The 25,724-nt window shown below is 43.5% G+C and overlaps 1 protein-coding gene and 1 long non-coding RNA gene across 2 annotated transcripts in view; both read left to right on the top strand.

The window, feature by feature from the left end:
- LOC134935575 (uncharacterized) overlaps positions 1-19,222 on the top strand; it is a 199,088-nt gene extending 179,866 nt beyond the window's left edge. Inside the window, exons 2-3 of the long non-coding RNA XR_010180262.1 lie at positions 10,913-11,635; positions 19,062-19,222. This is a non-coding gene — a long non-coding RNA (uncharacterized LOC134935575). The remainder of the gene's footprint in view (positions 1-10,912; positions 11,636-19,061) is intronic.
- Positions 8,138-10,849, top strand: LOC134933903 (putative nuclease HARBI1). The gene is made up of 3 exons (XM_063929459.1): positions 8,138-8,915; positions 8,998-9,370; positions 10,840-10,849. Exons 1-3 carry the CDS (start codon positions 8,171-8,173, stop codon positions 10,847-10,849), a joined length of 1,128 nt encoding a protein of 375 aa, XP_063785529.1. The 5' UTR covers positions 8,138-8,170.
- Positions 19,223-25,724: the final 6,502 nt, after the last annotated feature.

Raw genomic sequence — 25,724 nt, 5'->3', positions numbered from 1 at the left:
AAGATTTTTGCTCCTTACAGAAAGATCGCAGATTTGGAAGGAATATTTGTATCACCAGAGTGTTCGTTTGGAAGACTGAGAGACAGCACCTTTGAGATGACAGCAGAGCAAAAGGAACAACAAGACTAGAGGACATAAGACATCGTAACATTTTTCTTTCCCCTCAAAGTATTTTTTTGTATCCCCATTACAAATTTCTCTTTTCCTCCTGTAAGATGGACTTGCCCCAAGAGACTGTGATCCGGATTTTCCTGTTGACCCTGTTGTTGACCAGAGCAGTCTGTTTCGGTGAGAGTACCATGGAGGTCGAGGAAGGATCTGGAATGGGTTCTGATGACCAGGATGGAGGCGTAAATTTCCAATAGCAACACAATCACCGAGCAAAGGCGAGTACCGGAAAACGATCTAGCAGCCATGTTATTTATAGACATTGTAAAGGATTGTTAGCTGAAGAAAACTGCATCTGTAGGCACTGTGACAATATAGTTGAGGATGGGTGCATCAAGAAATGTCAGTCCAGTTTTAATATCCACATGGACTGGCATCCATTGAGTGACTATCACTCCTTAGTGGGTAAAGTGTTAAATCAGACAGACTGTTGGGTATGCTCTCAAGTACCTCAAGGTCATAGCAAATCAGGACTAGTACCACTCCCTTTAACTGTAGGAGAGGTACTTGAGTTAAGTGGTGGGAGGCCGGTGGACAAGAGGTTTAATATCTCTAGTCCTCCTAGTTTGAAGCTCCAACAATATCATGTGGATAGGTCTTTAGTATGCTTTAACATTTCCAATCCCCGAAAGCCGGGAAATTGGGAAGTGTCATGGAGTAATCAAACCATGACCTTTTCATACAGAGCCGACAGAATGCCCATAGACACAGAACTTATACGCCAGATAGCCGACCATGGAAGATTTTTCCGGTATAGGTACACTTTAGGAAGTAGGACCATGCGAGTTGGAGAAGTATCACCAGGATACTGTGCACATATCGTACAAACAGATACGTGTACTAAACAGATGGGAGAATTAGGGTTAGGAGATTTCACATGGAAAATTTGTAACATGGTAATGTCATACTCCGTCCCATATGTTCTCCCCGATGATGCATGTTTCATATGCAGGAGAAAGGCGTATGAGTGGCTTGCCCCAAACTCAGAGGGATTGTGTTATATTGGGAAAGTTCTGCCTGAAGTAATGACTGTATCTCATATCAAAATGAAAGACATTCACCGCGGTGCCCAAGCTCCTTATACTCACACTCATTACGAGCACATTGTTAAACGGCACCTGATAGAGAGGACAGAGCATTCGGCCTCTGATCTGATCCATGAATCCACCGGGATTCAATTCCTACTCGCGTTAGATATCACTCGTACCGCCAGAGGAGTGATAAATTATAGATATATATCTGCGCTTGCAAATTTATTAGACAATATCACCGAAATGTATGACGACACATTCAGGTACACTGGGAAAGAGTTACAAGCCTACAAAACAGAACTGGTTCAGCATAGGATGATCCTCAATTACCTCACAGCTGTGACAGGCGGGTATTGTGTTACCCTAGCAACTCAATATAGAATAAAATGCTGCACGTATTATCACAAACAGCACTGAGGACCCGGCCGAGGTCATAGATCAAAAGATGGATGACATTTTACAATTAAAGTGGGAGTTCCGAAGGAGACATAATCTCACTCTCGCCGCTGTGGGCAATGAGCTGACCAGTTGGGTGTCATGGTTGAACCCACGAAATTGGTTCTCGGGCTAAGGAGAATGGGCCCAAGGTATTATTATGGATGTAGGGAAATTTCTTTTGTGTATTCTGGGAGTCGTCATATTGGTTGGACTGATATTTAGATGCGTTCGGGCTTTAACGAAGTGTAAAGGTAGTACTAGAGTGATGAGTCTGAGGAGCGAAGACACTGTAATAACAACAATTAATTTGATTTATGACCCAACGATAGAGACAATGTTGTGATGAAAATGTGATTCCACGGTCCGTTTCTTTCACCCGTTTCTCCTTTGTTTTCCTCCAAGGTACAAAGACATCCGCTTGGAAGAAGAATTTGACAACCTCTTTTATACAGACCATTGATGGACTATGCCACAGACCCCCAATATCCCTAGTGACTTTAACTTTTACGATAACCCAATACTTTAGAGACTGTAATTTTATGGACAATGGAACAACTTTTGCTCGCTATTTATAGCAAAAGCACCGAGAGACATCAGACAACATGTACATCAAGACAAGACATCAGACAAGACCTCAATCGGCGACTGTTTATTTAAACTCACATAGTTTACGACTGCATTTATAACGATTGTTCCTTATCTTCACCTCTACAACCTTCAGGTAATTACACACATAGTCGACAGGGAATATAGACACATATATCAGCATTCACATGTTCCCCCCATTCATGTATCATCAACTAAATGTGCTCCCCCATTTGTTGCAACCAAATGCCGAAAAGAGCTCGGTAAAGTTTGACAGCCCATCCACAGACCCTTAATACGGGATAAGAAGGATTCAAATGTATACTTCGCAATACCTCGAAGCTTGATTTAAAACATGTACGGCACGATGATACATGACCCCTCAAACATGGATTCATACACACATGCTTCTACTATTTCACTAGGTCATACTTTTCCCACCTTCTCCTCTCCTCCCTTTACCCAATCATAAAATGGTATTTACATGATGACATATATTTTTCTTTTTTTGAACTGTTAAAGGAAGTGGCAGTTATTGATGACTGCCAAAGGGTGGACTGTCAAAGTCGAAAAATATCACGCTGCACGTTGCCATATATTCACCCCATGCGCTTGCCCGCTGCACCTGCACATTCTCTCCCGTGCGTGCAGATACTCGCAGCTGCGTGATGGCACTTCCTCGGCCATGCGCTCGAGCGCGTGGTATGTGCATTTACGGTAGAGTTTGTGTGCGTCTAGTCGGCGACTCAATCGTTACATAGTAAAACCAAATAGTATGTTTTATAGGTAATGTTCCCCTTAATAATAACTGTGTCTGTTTAGTGTAACTGGTCGCTGGACAGAGGAATTCCTCTTTGTATGATACGAAGGGTCAGACAGGGTTTGAGCAGTGGTGTTTGGTACCTAACTAAAGAACATTTTATTAGAAACAATCCGGTGCTGGTTAGGTAAAGATTAATCGCTCCTGCGTATAGTTATGTCTATTAGTAGTTTCTGGACATTTACTATATTTGCGGTTCATTATCCATGCGGCGGGAATTCTGAGATTCCCTCCCACCTGAGCAGTTTGATATAGTCACAGCCCACCTGTTCAAACTAACCTATGACCTTTTGTTATGATGCGAGGAGACATTCCTGTGTCCAATGAACAATGAGATTATAGGTCCCTTTGTAGCGTACTGTACGCAGTGTATATAAGGACAGCCAGCCTGGCCAGCTCAGTCTTCTCTCCACAAACGGTTTTCATCTTGACTAACTCGGAGCTGGTACCAGGACTGCGCAGCGAATCATTCCCCAGTGTGTGTAAGTTATTCTCTGTGACCATTCTAAAACTCTGACTGGATTTTGCCACGTTCTCTCTCTCTCTCTCTCATTGTATGTTATTGTTTGCGATTGTGCCGCTATTGTATATTTATGTTTAGTTATTCTGCTTAGATATTGATGTTAGCCTGTAGTGTATGAACTGTTAACTGTTTTCCCTTTTTTACATAGCTAGATATTGGCCCTCATTCCGAGTTGTTCGCAGAGATTCATCGCATCGCAAATGTACAAAACCTAACTAACCGCGCATGCGCAAAAGCGTAAATACGCATGCGCGAGCACAACGATACGACAAATGTGCAAAAATACTTTTTTAAAAAAACACACGTTACTCACAAACGAAAACGGGGAGTGGCGGAGGCGTGGCGGAGGCGAGACTTCGCAATGGTCCGACATGGGCGTGAAAGTGGGCGTACAGTGTGGGAGTATGCAACTGGCAATAGGCGTGTTTTTCGCATAAAAACATTGTCGCTGTTAAAACTAACATAGGAATCCGTTGCAATCTTCAAGCAGCAGCCGAGTAGGTCTGAAGTTACTCTGCATTTGCGAAGTACTGTTACAAGTGTGTATGCACTAATTAGCAGTTAATTGGAGAGCACATTCATCTGTTGGCCAATTACTTGTTAAATACTGCTCAGATGAAAGTCAGCAAACAGCAATTGTCTGAACCCACATTACATGTTTATTCTAATCACATATAAATCTGTCACACTGCCTAATAAGGTTGTAATTTGTGCTCAAGTTGGTGTGTAAACATTTTTTTAAAGGGCAGGTTTTAATGTGTGTAAGACTACCAAATCCAAACAAGTAAAATTATCCAAAATGTAATTTAAAAGCTGCAACATTTTACATAAATAAACAGACACCACCATAATGCAGCATACGCTTACATGTCTGCATAAATGATACTTTAATCTTTGTTTTTAATATCTGTCAATGTTTTAAATGATGTCCTGTTGCCCATAGTAAATAATAAAACGAGTTGTGTCATTTTTATTAATATGGACCTTAAAGTGTGGTGCAAGGCATACCTGTAGGAATTTAAAAGATGCAATAGTTTTAGGAATTTGCAGATTGTTCCCTTGTTTCCCAAGTGTCTATATGCTTACCTAATCTTCCTGGCACTAAGATTTACCTAATGCATTACCTTGAATAAAGTACACAGTTTGTTTGTTTTGTTTTTTTGTTTTTTTATTACTGTAGTAATATATTTTTACATCAAAACAACATGGCTACAGGTGAGTCTCACAGGCAGAGATGGACCAAGCAGCAAGCAGATGGCACTGACAAAAATGATATAGCAGAACTCAGTACTCGGAAAACTCCAGCTTCTGACCAAATGAAAATTTGAAGTAAAGTAAATTTAAAAAAAAACCCTGCCAGACAACAATATTGGGCCAACTGAGAAAGAATTAGGATCCACCACACAAACACAGCAATACATAGCACACTAGTAAGAAGAAGATGGCTCTGGTGTTTCTGAAAAAAAGCTCACAGGCTACAATACCTCCAAATATTATGAATACATTTCACTAAGAGGGAGTGAGCCATTCTGGCCACACAAGCCAACTCCAAAATAGCATAGAGACAACATGAAAAACATGGGTGCTGCACATCTGGAGAGACATCACTTTCTTTTTTTTCTCCCCGCCTGAGGCTGATCTTCTTGGCTTGGTCTGCGGAGCGACCTTCGTTGGCCCTGCCCAGTGGGCTGTTCTTCCTGGGCAGGGGCAGGGGAGGGAGCCGATGTGGGTGGCTCTCTGCCACTGTGGGCAAGGGAGACAGCGATGGCCTGGAGGCCTTGCAAGATGTTAGTTGCAAGGCTTTGGAATGAGGAGGCAAGTTGTTCTTGTCCCTGCCTGATCTCTGCCAGACCTTGGCAGAGTTGAGCAACACCTTGCTCAACACTGGTTCGGTGCTCACTGAGCCGGACAGCTATCTGGCTTACCTCCCGGATGACCCCGTCTTGAAAAGCATTTAGGCTCTCACCATACCTAGCTATTTCAAGCAGGATCTCCGGGATAGCAGAGGGTTGGGTGGGGGGGCCAGTTGGAACCTGGAGAGGTGAGATTTGTCGTCCCACACTGCCAGACCCACTAGGTCCCTCCACCTCAGCCTCAGCCACATAACCCTCCTGTGACTCCAACTGCTCACCCCCCTGTGCTGTGTTATGTTGCAAGCAAATAGAAGAATGTGTTGGAAAAGAGTACAAAAAAGAATTAGGTATTGTTTTAGAAATACAGTTTAAAGACCACACAAATAAGTGTGTAAACTTACCTGGCAAGTCATGTTCCGTCAGGATCTCAGGCAGGTCCGTGTCCATATTAGACACCCCTTGGGCCTCCTCATTACTGACACAGGCCATCGCCATCTCCTCCAAGTCTGTAAACTCCACAGCGACAGCTGATCCTCCACCTGTAGCCCTTGAGGCATTCCACTCCGCAGACCTCTTTGCCTTCAGGCGGGATTTGAAGTCGGCCCAACTACATATGTTTGGGGAAATAGGGGCAAGGTAGAGTATTATTAATTTTGGACATAAATATATAGGACACATGTTCTGCTTTTGTTTGCTATACACAACATCACATGTAACTACATTTTTAAGACTACTTAGCACAGAGAATGGACTGGCAAGATGCACTTACCGTCGTCTAACTTCCTGTGATGTTCTGACGATAGAGCCGACTTCATTCACAGAATGTGTGATGTCCCTCCAGATGCGATCTTTCGTAGCAGCACCCATGTTTTTTGGTCCTCTATGTATTTTGGACATGGCCTGCGTGACCAAAACACGCAACTCCCTCTTAGTGAATGCTGGCTGTCTTTTTTTTTGTCTGGAGGTAGCCTGTGAGCTTTGCTCCTGTTGCTCCTCACCATCTTCCTCGTCACTAGCAGCTTCTGTCTGTTGTGCTTGTGTGGCTAATGATGATTCTCCCTCAGTTTGGCCAGTATGTGTGTCTGGCAGGGTATCCCCACTTAATTGTTGGGGCTCAGAAGCTTAAATTTCCAGAGTACTGGGTCCTGCGTCTTCCACATCCGTAGAGGCGGATTCCATCATTCGTCTCTGGCAATCTATGCATTTTTTTGCCAATGCCATCTGCTGCTGCATAATGCGGTCCATCTCTGCTGCTAAATCCTCACGAGTAGCCATGTTGGAGATGTCTGTATGGCCAGGTGTGTGGCTATTTATACCTACGTGCGGCGCGTTCATTCACACAGGTGTACAGTATGCTAATAGTGCTACTGATTGTACTGCTTATTTAAGTGCCTGGTTTGCACGCTGTGAGTGTGTTGGTGATGAATGGAGTTTCTGTGTCGTGCGATAAGGTGCTCTTTTGTACTTTGCAGAGTGAGTAATTTTAGCATTGTCAAGCATACAGTTTTCCGTTGATTAGCTTATAGCATATACACCGTATTGCATTTTTTTTTGCGATTTTCCGTTTGTGAGTATTCCTGCAATCGTCTTTTTGTTAAATGCAAGTATGTTTGTTGGTGCAATGCAGGTGTTTTTCTGAATTTGTAAGAATATCTGTTTTTAGATGTTTTTCGGGTTTTTTTTTTAATTTTTGGCCTAACCTGTACTTTAGTGTTTCTGTTTTGTTTTAAAATTTTTAAATGTTGCTCTTACCCTCATTTTGTGTCTCTTGTAGGTATTTTTGGCTGGAGAATTAATCCGCATTTATTTTGTTGGCAAGTTAGCCTTTTTTCTTTGGCCCAGTTTAAGCACAAAATCATCTCTGTTGTTTTCTGGAGCAGGTAAGTCCCCTAGGCCTGTGTGTGTGTGTCTGTTTGTGCTAATGGTCTATATGTGCTCTTACCCTCATTTTGTGTCTCTTGTAGGTATTTTTGGCTGGAGAATTAATCCGCATTTATTTTGTTGGCAAGTTAGCCTTTTTTCTTTGGCCCAGTTTAAGCACAAAATCATCTCTGTTGTTTTCTGGAGCAGGTAAGTCCCCTAGGCCTGTGTGTGTGTGTGTCTGTTTGTGCTAATGGTCTATATGTGCTCTTACCCTCATTTTGTGTCTCTTGTAGGTATTTTTGGCTGGAGAATTAATCCACATTTATTTTGTTGGCAAGTTAGCCTTTTTTCTTTGGCCCAGTTTAAGCACAAACTCATCTCTTTTGTTTTCTGGAGCAGGTAAGTCCCCTAGGCCTGTGTGTTGTGGAGTCTGTGTGTGTTCAAAGTGTTTAGCTTATGTTTGTCATCACTAATTTTTTTGATTTTTATTTTATTTTACCGGATTGATCCGCAAAGTAGTGCTGTTCTTGCCTGTAATAGCTACTAAAGGGCCCCATTTTGTTTAGAATGTAGTTTTACTTTTTTACATATTTTTCATTAGTTATATTTAGCTGTTTGAAATATTTGTGATGCTCTTATTATATGTGCATGTTTGGTTTGTTTACACATTGAGTTTTTGTTTGGTTAACCTATGTTTGCTCTTACAATTTAATTTGTGCTTTCCCTTTTTTTACACAATTTATACTTGGTCCGTAATTGAATCCAGAATAAATGTCGTATGCTCCTGCAGTAAGTTTACACCCAGACAATGTTACTTTGATTAAGGTTGTAAATTTGAAATTTGAAATTGTCTTATTCTCAATATTATTACCTTTATTTTAAGTTGGTGATGTCTGTATTTGTGGCTGCTGAAGCCCTCCCACCCCAACCCACGGAAGCACTCCCACCCCAACCGCCAGCCCGCCAACCACAACCGGCTCCTCATCAACCAAGGCAACGGAGGCGTGCTAGGCCACCAATTTTCCCCACCCGTGTCCTCCTTTTTGGGATGCCAGATGATGTGGTTGTGCGAAGATACAGGCTGCCACCACATCTAATCCTAGACACTCTCTCCATAAAAGAGAGTGATCTGGAGTCTTCAATTCGGTATCCTACAGCAATACCACCATTGACACAATTCCTTGCTGTGTTACATTTTGTGGCCACAGGGTCATTCCAACATGTTGTGGGAGACCTGGTTGGCATGTCGCAGGGCCAGTTCAGTAAGGTCCTGCGGCGTGTCAGCCAGGCTTTCATAAAGCGTGTGAAGCAATTTATTGCTATGCCTTTGGATGATGGTGCCCTAGATGTGGTGAAGCGGCAATTTGAGGAAGGTGGTAGTCGCTTCCCACATGTTATTGGGGTTGTGGATGGTACACATGTAGCTATTGTGCCACCAAGACATAATGAAGAAATTTATAGAAACAGGAAACTGTTTCATTCTCTGAATGTAATGGTTGTTTGTGGCCCATCCCTCCAGATCCTTTCCCTGAATGCCATGTTTCCCGGAAACTCACATGATGCTTATGTCATTAGACAATCAGGGATATGGCAGAGATTAAGATCAAGTCAACGAGCAGACATGTGGTTATTGGGTGAGTTGGCCAACATAATTTCCTGCAAATTTTTAAAAAATAAAGAATATTCTCATTCTAATTTTATCTTCTCATCAAACAGGAGACCGTGGATATCCTTGCACCCCCTGGCTCATGACTCCTTACCGTAATCCCAGGCCAGGACCACAGACGGCATTTAACTCCGCGCTTACTGCCACTAGACAGCTGGTGGAGCGCACAATTGGGGTCCTTAAAGGACGTTTTCGTGTGCTCCACCGCACTGGTGGCGACATCATGTATTCGCCGGAGATGGCAAGTAAAATAGTGGTCCTGTGCGCTATACTACATAACATCGCGGTAAGGAGTCGCGTAGAGCTTCCTCACACAGAGGAATTGCCAGATGAGGAGCCAGGGGTTGTCCGTAGATTCGGTGGGGGGAGTGTTTCACGGAGGGGAAGACAAGTAAGGGCAAGCATTGTGGAAGAATATTTCAGGTATAGTGTTTTTGGTTTTACTTTTAGAAATTAATAAAAAACACTGTATGCTTATGCTCATTTTGGTCAGATGTCATTTCGGTAGCTATTGTAAGGTCATTGTGTAATTGTTAGGGTGTGTGGGAATATCTGATTATGTTTTTTAAAAATAACATTAAACATGTTAAGCTTACAATGTTTTTTCATTGAATCTAATAATGTGACGTGCCTAAATAGTGTCCTTATTTGATTTTTTTCATCTAATCCTATTTTTTACAAAAATAAACACCAACAAATGAAACTAAATGTTGGCCACTTTGTGACTGTGCAGCTGATTTATCACACAAAATGTGGTGAGTACACAGAGTTTTGTGTTAATTTAATTCTAAGTGTGTGTGTGTGTGTGTGTGTGTGTGTGTGTGTGTGTGTGTGTGTGTGTGTGTGTGTGTTTGTGTTGGGGGTTGTGTGAAAATATATATTTTTTTTTTTTTTTCGCTTCCGCTACTGCGTATTTCCGCTCTAGAGAACTTACCACTCTGCTCTTCACAGCATTGCAGACATCAATAAAGTTTATTTTAATGACAGCATAGATTTTAGACCAATCACATGCTAACACACACTATAAATATATGCCCAAAAAAGGAAAACGCCATTGCCATGATGCGTGCAGCACCATTCACACGGCGGGAACTCCGCTTGCTAGTGGCGGTGATGGACCGATGCGTAGGCCGCGTAGGGCGTTTTATCCCAAATAAGGTTAAACGCGAGGCCTACGCGGAGGTCCGCCGCCTGCTACGGAGCCGCCTCCGCTGCCGCAGGAGCATAATCCAATTAGAGAGGCGCTGGAGCGACCTGCGGAGGCGCACGCCAGACCTCCTGGCGGAGCTCCGCCAACAGATCAGGACCCTACGTGTCCGCAGTTAGTAACATTTCGTGCTGTGACGGGTTTTACGCATAACCTTTGCAAACTTTAGTTAAGTGTGAGTGCTAAAATGTTTTATAAAAAAATTAGCATGAGTGTGTGTAGGTAGGTTATGCAGTGATGCATACCTCCCAATATGACCTTTTGCAAGAGGAACAGAATACTCTGCTTAGGGATTTGTCACTTAATTGTTAGTCTCAAGTTTTCTCAGCACAAGTGATGGCAATCATACATTAAGAGGGAAGTGACGGAGCAGAACATTATGTCCCTCCTGGAGAGACTCCTGTTGGGAGGTATGGTACTGACTGTATGTTGTGCATAATTACTACACAGGAAGAAAACTGAACAAAATAACCTGCTCAGTGGTTCACCAAATGTTAAAAATGTGTGCGTTTTATTACACTGGGGATGTTGTTTAGATTTTAAAATGTGAATATTTTTTTTTTTTGGATAGAAGGTATTTTTTTTTTTTTTACAGATAATAGGTTTGTTTGCTAAGGCCAACATCAGCCTAATATATATTTCACTAACTTAGTAATGTTAACCCTGTCTCTTTAACATGGTACAGAACCGAGTAATAGGAATATGCTGTGGGACAAAATAATTATGTTTTAATACAAATTTAACATATGTCATTATAGGGCGAGCACAACGGCAAGGGGCTGGTGCTGGAAGGCAACACCAGCAACTTTCACCATCCCCATCCCCTTCACCATCACCCTCCCCCTCTCCGGCCCAATCACCCTCTCCTGCCCAATCACCCTCTCCTGCCCAATCCCCCTCTCCTGCCCAATCCCCCTCTCCGGCCCAATCACCCTCTCCTGCCCAATCCCCCTCTCCGGCCCAATCACCCTCTCCTGCCCAATCCCCCTCTCCGGCCCAATCACCCTCTCCAGCCCAATCCCCCTCTCCTGCCACCTCTCCCTCTCCTGCCACCTATGCCTCACCTGCACAAACCCCCTCTGCAGACCACACCCCCTCTCCAGCCCAAGCCCACAGTTTGGACAAATTCCCCTCTCTGCCCCCCTCATCCGCTGTGTCCCTAAATAACTCACCCACACCCTCACCCTATAATTCAAAATCCCACTCTCTAACTACATCCCCCTTCCATCCACTCACACAATTTGACCCTCCTTCCCCCATCCTGCCTCCTTCCCCCATCCAGCACCCATCCCCCATCCAGCCAACCTCACCCCTCCAGCCTCAATCCCCCAGCCAGCAACCACCACCCATCCAGCCTCCATCACCCAGCCAGCAACCACCACCCATCCAGCCTCCATCACCCAGCCAGCCGACGTCGCAGACAGAATGGGCAGCAGAGGCCCCGGAGCCACTACAGGGAAGTGTCCAAGTGGCAGAGGAGAGTAAGTTCCCACACATTAATTATTTTTTTTTAAATGTAAAAATATAAACATTCTAAAAAATGCAGTTTTGTACTGTGGCCAATCTTTTGTCTAGGTTAAATGCTTGTCTTCTTCATCATGGTATGGATGATGCATTCACATTTGTGTGCGTGACATTATATGTACAGTGTGTACATCTGGTTGTTAATCACTATGTTGACAGGTTTGCCTGCACAACAAGGTTTGTATGTGAAACATTTTATGATACACATTTAGACCCCAGTTATTTTTTGGGTGTTTTTTTACTTTTACAATTGAGCTTGGCTATTGCAAAATTTACAAACAAAAGTCGCAGGAGTCACTTTGTTAGCCAGACTAACGACACAATGATATGTGTTATGAAAGTTACACGCCAAAAAAAAAAATTGCTTTTGAAACACATGTTTGACGTGATATTTGATGTAAGGCAACCTTACAGGGAGTGTGGGGATGCTAGGATATGTTGTCCTTCTGAAGATGATAATATGCAGTATGATGATGCAGGTGAAAACATCACACAAAAAATGTCTGCTTCACTACAGATGTGACTGCTGACCAGTATGGGGTTACATGTACTAATTTTGGGGTGTGATTGTAGCTGTCAGGTCCGGGTGTTTTTGTGAATCCGTTAACCCGGGACCAACCACAGGTGTAGGTGCTGGTGGGAAATGGAAGCAGGGAGGACGAAGAAAGTTCCGTTTCATATGTTTATTAAAAATAACAATTCAGTAGAGAGTTGAATGACAAGTTGTTAATCATCATATTATACTGAAGTATTGCAGGAATGGCAGAAATAATATGCAGGATAAAACTCAAAGACAAATAAAAGAAATGTTCATGGAAACGTATGCAAAACAAGCTGATGAATAAATGTTGAATTGTCCAAATATAAACAAGCTTTGATGCTGAACTGTAGAATGTGATTAACTGGATAATGCAGACATGAAGAAATAACTGTAAGGATTTGCAATGGAGTTTTGAGAGTTAACTGAGAGACTGTGAAGAATTATCCTTGTTATGGCAACATAGCAAATATAAAGTACTGAATTGGGTTACTTGCAGATTCCGGAGATCACTGTGAAACTGTAGCAGATGACAAGGTGAAGAATGGGTTAAATGCAGAGTAGAACAAACGAGAACAGCTGAGGGTAATGGAATCCTCCAAACTTTGTATGGTAGGCAGACAAGGTAACCTCATGCAAGACTCTGGGAATCCAACTGCTTCCAGTAGGTGTGCAATTAACTGACAGCACAGCGGGGAGCTGGTGGATCTTTTAGCAGTGAAGGCTGCAGACAGACCTCTGGGAACGGAGGCGATATCTGGACCACGGGAATCACACAGGAATGCACGGAGAGAGCTCAGAGCTAGAGCACAGCGTTGATACAACAAAGCACTGGCACAGAGTAACATAATCCCAGCCTACTTAAAGGCAGCACAAGCACGGGATTGGCTTACACCTGCCCACAGGTGTTTTCACAAGTACTCTGTATTACCTATTTGGTCTCCAACATGGCCACCTCCTATACAGCAGACACACCGCAGTGCCTTAGGCCATTTGGTCCCCGCACTCACAGTTCCCAGATTCTGCATTACCTGTGCCACCGATCACGCCACGTCCCCACACGGGCGCACAGCACCGCGAGCAACCGCACTGGCAACGGATGAACCCCAGAACCCGCAAAGGTAAGAGACCAGTTCGTGACAGTACCCCCTCTTCTATGGGTGGTCTCCGAACACCTTTGAACCTTGTCAGGATTTTTGGAGAAGTATTTCTGTACCAGTCTTGGAGCATGAACATCTTCAGAGAAAACCCAGGATCTCTCCTCTGGACCGTAACCCTTCCAGTCGACCAAAAACTGTAAACGTCCATATCGGGAACGTGAGTCCACAATCTCTTTAACTTCAAATTCCTCATTCTGCAAAGAGTGAACTTTAGGAGATTTGGACTGGGTAGTACGGAACTTATTGAGAATCAAAGGCTTCAGTAAAGATGTATGAAAGGCGTTAGGAATTCTCAAAGACGGTGGCAACTTGACTTTGTATGACACAGGGTTGAGTACCTTTACAATGGGAAATGGACCAATAAACTTGGGAGCAAATTTCTTAGAAGGAACTTTGAACCTGAGATTGCGCGTAGAAATCCAAACTTGGTCTCCCACTTTGTAATTCGGTACAGCTTTACGTTTTCTATCTGCAAAAGATTTATAACGAGCGGAAGTTTTGACCAAGGACTTACGTACACAACTCCAGATTCTAGATAGACGTTGAAGCTCTTGATCTGCCGCTGGAACCTCTAGGGCTGGCAATGGATGGAACTCTGGCACACGAGGATGAAAGTCGAAGTTAATATAAAAGGGCGTAGATTCTGAAGATGAATGGAAGAGATTATTATGAGCAAATTCTGCCAATGGAAGGTAGTCAACCCAGTCATCCTGTGAGGACGATATATATAGCCGGAGAAATGTTTCAAGGTCTTGGTTGACTCTCTTAGTTTGTCCATCTGTCTGAGGATGATATGCAGAAGAAAAATTCAACTTGACATTTAAAGATGAACAAAGCGACCTCCAAAACTTGGCCACAAACTGTGTTCCCCGATCAGAGATAATCTCTCGAGGAAGGCCATGCAACTTGAAGATTTCAGAGATGAACAATCTGGCTAGTAAAGGGGCTGATGGTAACCCAGTTAATGGAATGAAATGTGCCATTTTCGAAAATCGATCCACTATCACCCAAATGGTATTTCGCCCTTTTGATGGAGGTAGATCGGTCACGAAATCCATTGAGATATGAGTCCATGGTTGTTTGGGTATGGATAATGGATGTAATAAACCTGGTGGAGAACTTCTTGGACTCTTATGTTGGGCACATTTAGGACATGCTGCTATAAACTCTTGGACATCGGCTTTGAGACGTGGCCACCAATAAGACTGTTGAATAAATTTGAGAGTCTTTAGAACCCCAGGATGACCCATGAAGGAAGAGGAATGAGCCCAGTTAAGCAGCCGTTTTCGAAGACTTGTGGCGACAAAGGTCTTGCCAGGCGGAGGAACTGGAGAGGTTCGAGTCATTAAAAAGGACGTAGGATTCACAATGGCTTGATTCGTGGTAGCATCATTTAATTCAGAAGAAGCAAAGGACCGGGAAAGGGCATCTGCCTTTTTGTTCTGAGACCCTGGACGATAGGTGAGCTTGAAATCAAATCGTGTGAAGAAAAGCGCCCATCGAGCTTGTCGTGGATTCAAACACTGAGCTGACTGCAGATACAGAAGATTCTTATGATCAGTATAAACTGTAATGCGATGTTGTGCTCCTTCTAGAAGGTATCTCCACTCCTCAAATGCCAACTTGATGGCAAGTAATTCTTGCTCACCGATTGCATAATTACGTTCTGCCGGGAGGAACTTACGGGAGAAATATCCGCAGGGATGGACTTTTTTATCTTCAAAGACTTGTGATAACACAGCTCCTACTGCTTCTGTAGATGCATCCACCTCTAGTAGAAAGGGACGATTCAAATCAGGCTGTCGAAGAATGGGAGCTGACCCAAAGGCTTGCTTTAAATCAGAGAAGGCTTTGATTGCTTCAGAAGACCAGTTCGTAGGATTTGCTCCCTTGCGAGTTAGGGCTGTGATGGGAGCAGCTAACGAAGAATAATTCTTAATGAATCTCCTATAGAAATTAGCAAAACCAAGAAATCGCTGAATCCCCTTGAGAGTTGTAGGAGTGGACCAATCTCGGATAGCTTGTACCTTACCGGGATCCATACATAGCTCTGATCCAGAAATGATGTAACCAAGGAACGGTATGGAAGATACTTCAAAAGTGCACTTCTCTAGCTTACAATAAAGTTGATTTTTCCTCAGACGTGTCAGTACCTCTTTAACTTGGTGACGGTGAGCCTTTAGATCCTTAGAGAATATTAGGATATCATCCAAGTACACTACTAGACACTTGTAGAGAAGATCACGAAAAAGTTAATTCACATAGCTTTGAAAAACTGCAGGTGCATTACAAAGACCAAAAGGCATTACAAGGTATTCGTAATGCCCATCCCGGGTATTAAAAGCAGTCTTCCACTCGTCCCCTGCCCGGATGCGGATTAAATTGTAGGCCCCTCGGAGATCCAATTTTGTAAACACAGTAGCTCCCTTTACCCGGTCAAATAATTCTGGAATTAAGGGTAATGGGTACTTGTTTTTCACAGTGATCTCATTGAGTCCACGGTAATCTATGCATGGTCGTAACCCACCGTCCTTCTTCTTAACGAAGAAGAATCCGGCTCCTGCAGGTGAAGAAGATGGTCTGATAAATCCTTTGGTTAGATTTTCCTGTATATAATCAGACATAGCTTGCGTCTCAGGGATGGATAGCGGATAAATTCGTCCCCTAGGAGGGGTTTTGCCTGGAACCAGGACGATTGGGCAGTCCCATTCGCGATGAGGAGGTAGAGAGTCTGCTGCTTGTTTACTGAAAACATCCGCAAAGGATTGATACACCGGAGGTAGGTCGGGAAGGCTAATTGACCGGAGAGGTACAATTGAGGCTAAACAGTCCTTGGTACAAGATTTACTCCACGAAAGGACTTCCATGGTATGCCAATTAAGTTGAGGATTATGTTTCTGCAGCCAAGGTAAACCAAGTATCACATCTTGAGAGGCTTTGGGAATCACGTAGAAGGAGATGTATTCGGAATGGAGCACACCAACTTTCATCTTGAGACATACGGTTCGATGAGTAATTATACCATCTGGAATTCGACTTCCATCCACTGCTGTAACAGCAACTGCTGCTTCCAGAGGCATGGTTTGAACTTTAGACCGTATGACAAAGGCTGAGGAGATGAAGTTCTCGGCTGCCCCGGAATCTAGGAGGGCTGAAACTTTCACTGTAGAACTTGGAACTTCTAATTGAATAGACAAGGTCGGCTCTTCCCCAGAACGTGATTCTAAAGTAACTCCTAGCTTAACCTCCCTTGAATAAGCTAGGAGCGAGAGTTTTCCAGGCCGGAGTTTGCAGGATTTAACCAAATGTTCGGAGGACCCACAGTACATGCAGAGGTTACCCTGTCGACGACGAAGTCGTTCTTCCTCTGAGAGGCGAGAGCGCCCAATCTGCATAGGTTCTTCTGTTGTTACCGGCGACTGTGATGAAGAATCTTGTCGAGGCCTAGGATGATAACGTGGACTGGATCGCTCTGTCCTGGATTTCTCTAAACATCGCTCTCTGTAGCGTAGGTCAAGTTTGTTACAGAGAGAAATCAATTCATCCAGTTTTAGTTGGCACATCCCGGATAGTTAAATCATCCTTGATTCTCTCTGAAAGTCCATTCCAAAACGCGGCGATCAGGGCCTCCTCATTCCAGTTTAACTCTGAAGACAACGTGCGAAACTGAATAATATATTGACTGACAGGACGTAAACCTTGACGTAGACGGAGAATCTCCAAAGATGCTGAGGTGGTCCTGCCTGGTTCGTCAAAGATTCTCCGGAAGGATGATACGAACTCTTTGTAATTAGGGAGGATAGGATCACCTCTTTCCCATAATGGTGATGCCCACTCCAGAGCCTGACCGGAGAGGAGGGCAATAATATATGCAACCTTAGAACGAGCTGATGGAAAACTGGCGGACAACAGTTCGAACTGGATCTCGCATTGATTCAGGAATCCTCTGCAAAGTTTTGGAGTTCCGTCAAACTTACTCGGAGAGGGTAACTGCAAGCGGGACGTAGGCAGCGTCACAGGAGAAGCTGTAGTGGTTACTGGGACAACCGGAGTTGGAATCTGGACTTGAGACGTTTTAATAGCCGTATGAAGAGTCTCTAAACGGTCTGCCATAGTTTGCATAAACTGCACTATTTGTGTCTGTATAGACTCCTGGTTTTCCAGACTGGAAAGGATATCTGACGTAGCACCGCCTCCTGCGAATTGGTCACTTGACGGATCCATGTGGCCAGTGCTTACTGTCAGGTCCGGGTGTTTTTGTGAATCCGTTAACCCGGGACCAACCACAGGTGTAGGTGCTGGTGGGAAATGGAAGCAGGGAGGACGAAGAAAGTTCCGTTTCATATGTTTATTAAAAATAACAATTCAGTAGAGAGTTGAATGACAAGTTGTTAATCATCATATTTATACTGAAGTATTGCAGGAATGGCAGAAATAATATGCAGGATAAAACTCAAAGACAAATAAAAGAAATGTTCATGGAAACGTATGCAAAACAAGCTGATGAATAAATGTTGAATTGTCCAAATATAAACAAGCTTTGATGCTGAACTGTAGAATGTGATTAACTGGATAATGCAGACATGAAGAAATAACTGTAAGGATTTGCAATGGAGTTTTGAGAGTTAACTGAGAGACTGTGAAGAATTATCCTTGTTATGGCAACATAGCAAATATAAAGTACTGAATTGGGTTACTTGCAGATTCCGGAGATCACTGTGAAACTGTAGCAGATGACAAGGTGAAGAATGGGTTAAATGCAGAGTAGAACAAACGAACAGCTGAGGGTAATGGAATCCTCCAAACTTTGTATGGTAGGCAGACAAGGTAACCTCATGCAAGACTCTGGGAATCCAACTGCTTCCAGTAGGTGTGCAATTAACTGACAGCACAGCGGGGAGCTGGTGGATCTTTTAGCAGTGAAGGCTGCAGACAGACCTCTGGGAACGGAAGCGATATCTGGACCACGGGAATCACACAGGAATGCACGGAGAGAGCTCAGAGCTAGAGCACAGCGTTGATACAACAAAGCACTGGCACAGAGTAACATAATCCCAGCCTACTTAAAGGCAGCACAAGCACGGGATTGGCTTACACCTGCCCACAGGTGTTTTCACAAGTGCTCTGTATTACCTATTTGGTCTCCAACATGGCCACCTCCTATACAGCAGACACGCCGCAGTGCCTTAGGCCATTTGGTCCCCGCACTCACAGTTCCCAGATTCTGCATTACCTGTGCCACCGATCACGCCGCGTCCCCACACGGGCGCACAGCACCGCGAGCAACCGCACTGGCAACGGATGAACCCCAGAACCCGCAAAGGTAAGAGACCGGTTCGTGACAGTAGCTTGGAGATTTACCATAGCAAACAAACAATAACAACTTCTCTGAAATTTACCACCTTCTACAAGATAAGTTTAATGAGATTGGTTGCTATGGGCAACATCACATCTTAAATATAACTCCCATCTTAGGAAATGTACATCATGGTGTGTTAAACTTTTACACATAGGCAATTTTTTTGAAAAAACATTGCTGAGTATGCTTGTGTGGTGCTATGCTACTGTTTGGAAATTTATACTTCCATGATGTATCTCATTTTATCTTAAAGTGTGCTTTGTGGAATTGTAATGTAATAGGTAATATTTTTTTTTATTATAAAAAAATTTTACTCTGCATTTCAGATGTTGCCATTAGAGATCCCTCAAGCCTGGCAGGCATAATTGCAAGAATGCAGTCGAATTTGGAGGCCATGTTGGCTGAACTGAATAATTTAAAAGAATTTGTTCTCAAGAAATAAAACTGTTTTTTTGTTAAAAATTATTCTTAAAAGATTTTTGTTTAAAAAAAAAAAAATTGTGTAACAAATAAATACACATTTTAAACCGTTATGCGCTTGTGATGTTTTGATTGCCCAAAAATTAAAGGATATTACAAAACAGAAATTGGTTAACAAACAAATAAAATAAAAATAAAAAACACAAAAAAAGCCATATTTAAAACATACAAATTAGGTTAGTTAGTAGCTAATTTATTATAAAAACATGTAAGCACATACATTCACACACTAAACATCCACAACAAATTAAACTCTTTTCATTTCGGCAAGGCACGGCTTACACATCTCTTGCACTTCTTTAAAAATAAACATGGTAATGTACAATTATGCATACAAAGTGTTCTTGAGGTATTCTTTGCAGACTTAATGGGTCATGCACACAATCAATTACACTAATTGTAATTGTAATTGAGGGACGCTTGCTGAGTTAGAATTGCAAGCTATCATGTAAATTAGTAGATAAATACCATTGCTATGCGTTTGTTTGCTAAAGCCTTAGCACATTTAAGAGAAATGTGTAAATCTAAGATGACATCGTATTTTTGCTATGAAGTTTGTGCGTATACGTTGGATTCGCATTACTGCGTTGGAATATGGCATACGCCTACCTTGTGTAATACTGCGTACGAAATTGCAAAAATACGTTGGGGGCGGATGTTCGCAATTTTACAACATTATCGCAACTTTGCGAATATGTTGTGCGAACGAAAAACTTAGCGACCAACTCGGAATGACCCCCATTGTTAGTAAAGGTGTTGGAACCTTAGCAAGGTATTGTGTGTTTATTACATTGCAGAGGGTAATCGGAGCGTCTCAATCGCTCAAGCAGCTTTAGTATTAACAAGGTTAAGCAGCGTTATATCGCTACAGTATTTCAGTAGTAAGGTTTACAGTACAAACTCAATCATTCAGTGTGTTGCATACAAGGTTTACTGAGTGTCATCCCGTGAGCGTCTGCGCCGCTCGTGTTCCCCTCGTGGTCACGAGCGTCCGCTACCCTGGTAGCGTAGCATTACAGTAGTCGACCGCCTATAGCATGCTCGTCACCAAGCGTTAAGCTGTGAGCGAGCGTGTCGCATGTGCGTCTCAACCACGGATAAGCGTCTGCTACGCTAAGTGCGTACCCTTACGGTACCCCATACGCCAATTGCGTAATGAGTCTCTTACCCATTTATAGTGAATGTTATAAGGTAATCAATCGGCATTATCATTTCTTTGCACATTTTCGTTGAGGACTCGGCAGTCCACATTCGTTGGTCCAAATCGGACCAGTTGGGAGCAGTTGTTGGGTATCCATGCCAGCCTGCGCGAGGGCGGAAATGTGTCCAGTGGTATGAGCCAGTCGATCCTTGAACCATCACACCTCGGGAACAGCGGCATGGTTAATGCATGCCGACAGATCCCCATGACCCTTTTTCAATTTGGCCGGGAGTATTCAAGCGGTGCATAGAGGCGGTCGGGTTGCCCTTGAGGAAGTTTGGGACTCATTCTCTCCGAATAGGTGCTACCACGTCGGCCGTGGCAATGGGTTCCCCAGTAGAGCAGATCAAGGCATTGGGCTGTTGGAAGTCCAGTGCTGGACTTCAAGGCATTGGGCCGTTGGAGGTCCATCTCGCCACCTCCTTAGAGGATTTTTTTTCACCAGTTTTAATTACAGCTTCTGCCGTCTGCTGGAAGTTTTTTGTTGGGATTCCACCCCCTCCTTTGCTAGGGTATTTGCCATCCTAGGCAATCTTTCACTTCTCAGATTTTCTTTTTATTCTTTTGGGGTCACGCCTTCTGTGTTTTTTATTCCTTTTACAGGTGCTTGAGTTGATGTGTATCCTATCTGGATTGTGGGGCACTCGTTTGTTTTTTGGGCTGGCCAGTCCCCTTTTGCGAGGAGTCAGCAATTGTTTTCTGTGTTGGGGCAAGTTAGATGGCTGGGAGTTCGCAGGTTGCATTGAAAAGCCCTTTTTTGACTTGTTATTCAGTTCAGTGAGATTGTTTGGTTTCCCAATAGTCCTCGTTGTGCATTTCAGAGGTAACGATTTGACATCTCGTACATCACTAGATTTGTGGTGCACCATTTCAGCTGATTTGGAAAGGATTAAAGATATGTGGCCTTTCTGTGTGATTTTGTGGTTGGAGATCATTCCACAAAGGGTCTGGCATGGTGGGATGTTTCCAGCGGCTTTGGATGTGGTGAGGAGGCAGATTAATGCAGTGGTTGGTCGCTGGGTGCGAGAATTTGGAGGACGCGTAATCCAGCTTCCTTTGATCAGGTTTTGGGACGCACACCTGTTTAGGCCAGATGGAGTGCATTTGAATGACGAGGGTTGTTTCCTGTTTATTGAGGATTTAGTGTATGGTGGCAGCGAGGCCCTTGGCTGGAGGCCCCGTAGTTGGCGGTAAAGAGCGGTTGCAGTTGCCATCTGTTTTTTGAGCTTGAGGTGCTCTCTCCTCCAATACATGTCTTTGGCTGATTATACCCTACTGGGGTCAGCGCCACCACCAGTTTAGGTGGGCCTCATGTTGTTGTGTCATTGGGGTGGGAGGTTGATACCTCGGGCAGGGTTATGGTTCTGGCTTGTCGCCCCCATGTGGAAAATTGACGTGTGTATGTAGTTGCCGATTTTTACACCGTGGTGCCATTCTTTCTGTGCCACCATACTTTTCCTTGTTTTCCTTTCTTCCTCTTTCATTTTAGTATTATAGTTATATAGATATGCTAATCAGATACATCCTTAAATAGTTTAGTTTTAAATAAATAAAGCGTACCTTACTTTCCCCTTATACAGGTCTCTGTTTCTTTATTTATTATTGGGTAAGGTTGTATTGTTTCGCCCTGGTACTGTCAGGAGGGGGCATTTATCAGTTGATGGGGAGTTTATAGACAATGGTAAGATGTACTGTATGGCAGTGACGGTTACTATATTGAGCAGTTGATATATTATACTGGCCCTTATATTTACATTTACCAGTGTATTATGATGTAAAGCTGCCATTGTAATGTCACTTCTGCTGTTGGCAAGTAGCAAGTAATTTAGCTGAAAATATTAATCTGCACAGAGTATGAATGCCTCAGTGATTGTACAAAATATTCTACCCTGTAAAGCAACTCAAAATATGTAATGAAATAGCTGTTGTTTAGTCCTTTGCACATTTACTAATGTACAAAATAATGGGAAATCACAAATGTTGGTTAATATTCTACATTTGTATATAAGTGTATGTTCACAGTTATCATGTTTGTATATCTTGGTCTCGTGTTTGGACAGTCTCTCCTGCTTAATGACAGCTCCCTTATTTAGAGCTCACTGCATTTCTAAAAGTCATTGAGCATCTGTCAGTGATATTTAATTCCATATACAGCTGGAGGTCTACCATTCTGTGGAGGGTTCTGCCTTAAAAGAAAGATCAATAATTACAATTAAAGAGTCATGTATCTTTGTCTGCAGAATAGCAAGGTTACAGACTTATAGAACAATGCTGTGTGAAAACCTGGGAAGCTTTAACAGAACGACATTGTCAAACAATTTTATCTTGCTGTAAAGTAACACTATGGGGGCAATGTAATAGACTGCACATTTCTTGTATGTTCCAACTTTCAGCAAGTATCTGCGAGTTTTCAGCAACTTTGTTTTGAAAGTCATGTCACGTCATAAGTGTAAGAACCTGTGGGAGGGGATGCATTATTTCAAGATTGTCGACACAAGCAGTCGTCAGAATCCTCAGAGGCAGTCAGCTGAAGATACATCAGAATGTTGACACACATAGTCATCAGAACTCTGAGGCAGTCGGTTGAAGATACACCAGAATGTTGACACGAGCGTACCCCACAGTGGTTGGTGTCTCTCTCTCACCATCCTCCACAAATGATTGTTCATTAGTTACAATGTTTTAAGAGAGAAGGTCCACCACACTACACCCCCGATAACTGGTGCCAAAACAGCTCTGCAGCAGCACCTCATCATGGCAGAGGAAAGACACATGACTGGGCAAGGTGCCAAAAAAGATGATTATGGCCAAAAGAGATTCACAGCTGCACTCATCATAGCAGAGCAGGACAGGTTTGGGCAAGATGCCAAAGAAGATTCCAGAGAAAATGCTGGAACCAGGGCCAAAATAATGACAGCATCAGAAATAGAAACCCTGGTCCGATTCTTTGATAGCTGTTACTAAGATTGCGTCCAAACATACTACAAAAAACTGATTCTACATAAAAGTAAAATCATGCCGCATCTACTACAATCAAAATATGGACAACAGATGCCAGAAGGTCCAAATCCCAAAAAATATGGTTAGACCTCAAAAGAAAGGACAAGTTTAAACTTGTCAGCATTAAGAAAATATTCAGAAGTAAGTACTTGTCCTCCTTTTATTACAAGCACAACACCAACGTTACATTGTAAAGTCATAATGTGTGCTTGCTGTGCACTGGTATGTTTTTAGAACAACACTTACCCTCTCACAAGAGAATTCACCCAACACAAATGGCTTAATGGCCTAACTGAACCATAGAAAATGTTTTATGTTCCATAAAAAATAATACCATATATAAATATTAAAATAGCTTCAAGCAATGTGGTTGGTAGCAAATATTCCACAACTGTTAGAGAAATAGATGTTATGAATCACGCCTATACCCATAGGGTATGAGCTCACTAGGTGGATGACATTCTACTGGCTGTATAGGTACTGCATACCAATGTCCCTACACGTTTTGTCCAAAAGGACTTCTTCAGGTGTAGATGATATGTGCAATGAAATTAACTTATCTTCACGAGTGGTGAACTTTGAATGGATAAAAAGGACATGACTATATATATATATATATATATATATGTTTGTTTATGCTTTTTCCCACGTTGCACTTTATAGCATAGCACCTTGACAAAAACGCCGGTCGGGCGTTGAAACGTTGGTGGCTTGCACTATGTCTGTTTGAAATATTTTGCACCTTTATCTAATACAGTTTTTTTGGCTTTAATCAAACTCCTGGAGTGCCGCCTGGTTCCTTTCATGCAGCTAGGGGACATGCTGTTATAGCTGAAGGAACCCTCCATTGTTCTATATATATATTGTATATATAAGTATTCAAAAAGGTAAGATTTGCTCAATTTAGCGCATGGGATAAAAAGCTTTTCTTCAGAGCAACTATAGTGACTCCAAAAAAAAAGTCTATAGGAAGTTTACTGGAACCCAAGCAGACTACAGATGTATCTTTCCAGATGGATGATTTACAACCCACTTCTTGATAGGCTAGAAACAATAATAGGTCAATCTCCAGGATCAGAAGGATCCTCTAACTGTGGCTATAACATCTCATGCAGGGCCGGCTCCAGGCCTACTAGCACCCTGAGCGAGAAAATGTAAAAGCGCCCCCCCCCCCATGCGCACGCCGAAAAAGTGGGCGTGGCCTCTGGAAAAGTGGGCGTGGCTTCGTAACTTCATATCAAACTATAAATATATTTTCACACAATTAGCAGCCTTACACATAGCCACAGTAGTGTTCCTTACACACAATGTCTCCAGTATAGTGCCAGATACACATAATGGGCAGTGCCAGATAGACATGACATGCCCCCCAGCAGTGCCAGCTACACATGACATGCCCGCAGCAGTGCCAGCTACACATGACATGCCCCGCAGCAGTGCCAGCTACACATGACATGCCCTGCAGCAGAGCCAGCTACACATGACATGCCCCTCAGCAGTGCCAGCTACACATGACATGTCCCGCAGCAGTGCCAGCTACACATGACATGCCCCCCAGCAGTGCCAGCTACACATGATAGTGTTCACTTTTTAGGGCATGGTGCTGATCACAGGGAGGGCACATTTTTAAGTTAGGAGGGCAAAATGATGTACATACTGCTTGTTGTTTCCATACCTATATGCCAAAGCATGGACAGTGCCCCCCAGCAGTGCCAGCTACACGTGACATCCTCCCCAGCAGTGCCAGCTACACGTGACATGCCCCCCAGCAGTGCCAGCTACACGTGACATGCCCCCCAGCAGTGCATGTGACATGCTCCCCAGCAGTGCCAGCTACACGTGACATGCCCCCCAGCAGTGCCAGCTACACGTGACATGCCCCCCAGCAGTGCCAGCTACACGTGACATGCCCCCCAGCAGTGCCAGCTACACGTGACATGCCCCCCAGCAGTGCCAGCTACACGTGACATGCCCCCCCAGCAGTGCCAGCTACACGTGACATGCCCCCCAGCAGTGCCAGCTACATAAATGGCCACACAGTGCCAGATATGCACCCACAGTTCAGATACATAAATGCCCCCAGTGCCAGATGCATAAATGCCCCCAGTGCCAGATGCATAAGTGCCCACACAGTGCCAGATACATTATTGCCCCCCCCCCAGTGTCAGATACATTAATGCCCCCAGTGCCAGATATGCCCCCACAGTGCCAGATACATTAATGCCCCCAGTGCCAGATATGCCTCCACAGTGATAGATACATTAATGCCCCCAGTGCCAGATATGCCCCCACAGTGCCAGATACATTA

The sequence above is a fragment of the Pseudophryne corroboree genome, chromosome 6 (assembly GCF_028390025.1).
Source record: "Pseudophryne corroboree isolate aPseCor3 chromosome 6, aPseCor3.hap2, whole genome shotgun sequence".
NCBI lineage: Eukaryota > Metazoa > Chordata > Amphibia > Anura > Myobatrachidae > Pseudophryne > Pseudophryne corroboree.
Note: the sequence above shows the minus strand (reverse complement) of the source record. Positions and strands in the feature narration are given on the sequence as shown.

Bases quoted from the DNA above. Each gene is read 5' to 3' on its own strand.
- LOC134933903 (XM_063929459.1), top strand. From the start codon at position 8,171: ATGTCTGTATTTGTGGCTGCTGAAGCCCTCCCACCCCAACCCACGGAA. The intron at 8,916-8,997 runs GTGAGTTGGCCA...CTCATCAAACAG, and splicing joins AGCAGACATGTGGTTATTGG to GAGACCGTGGATATCCTTGC.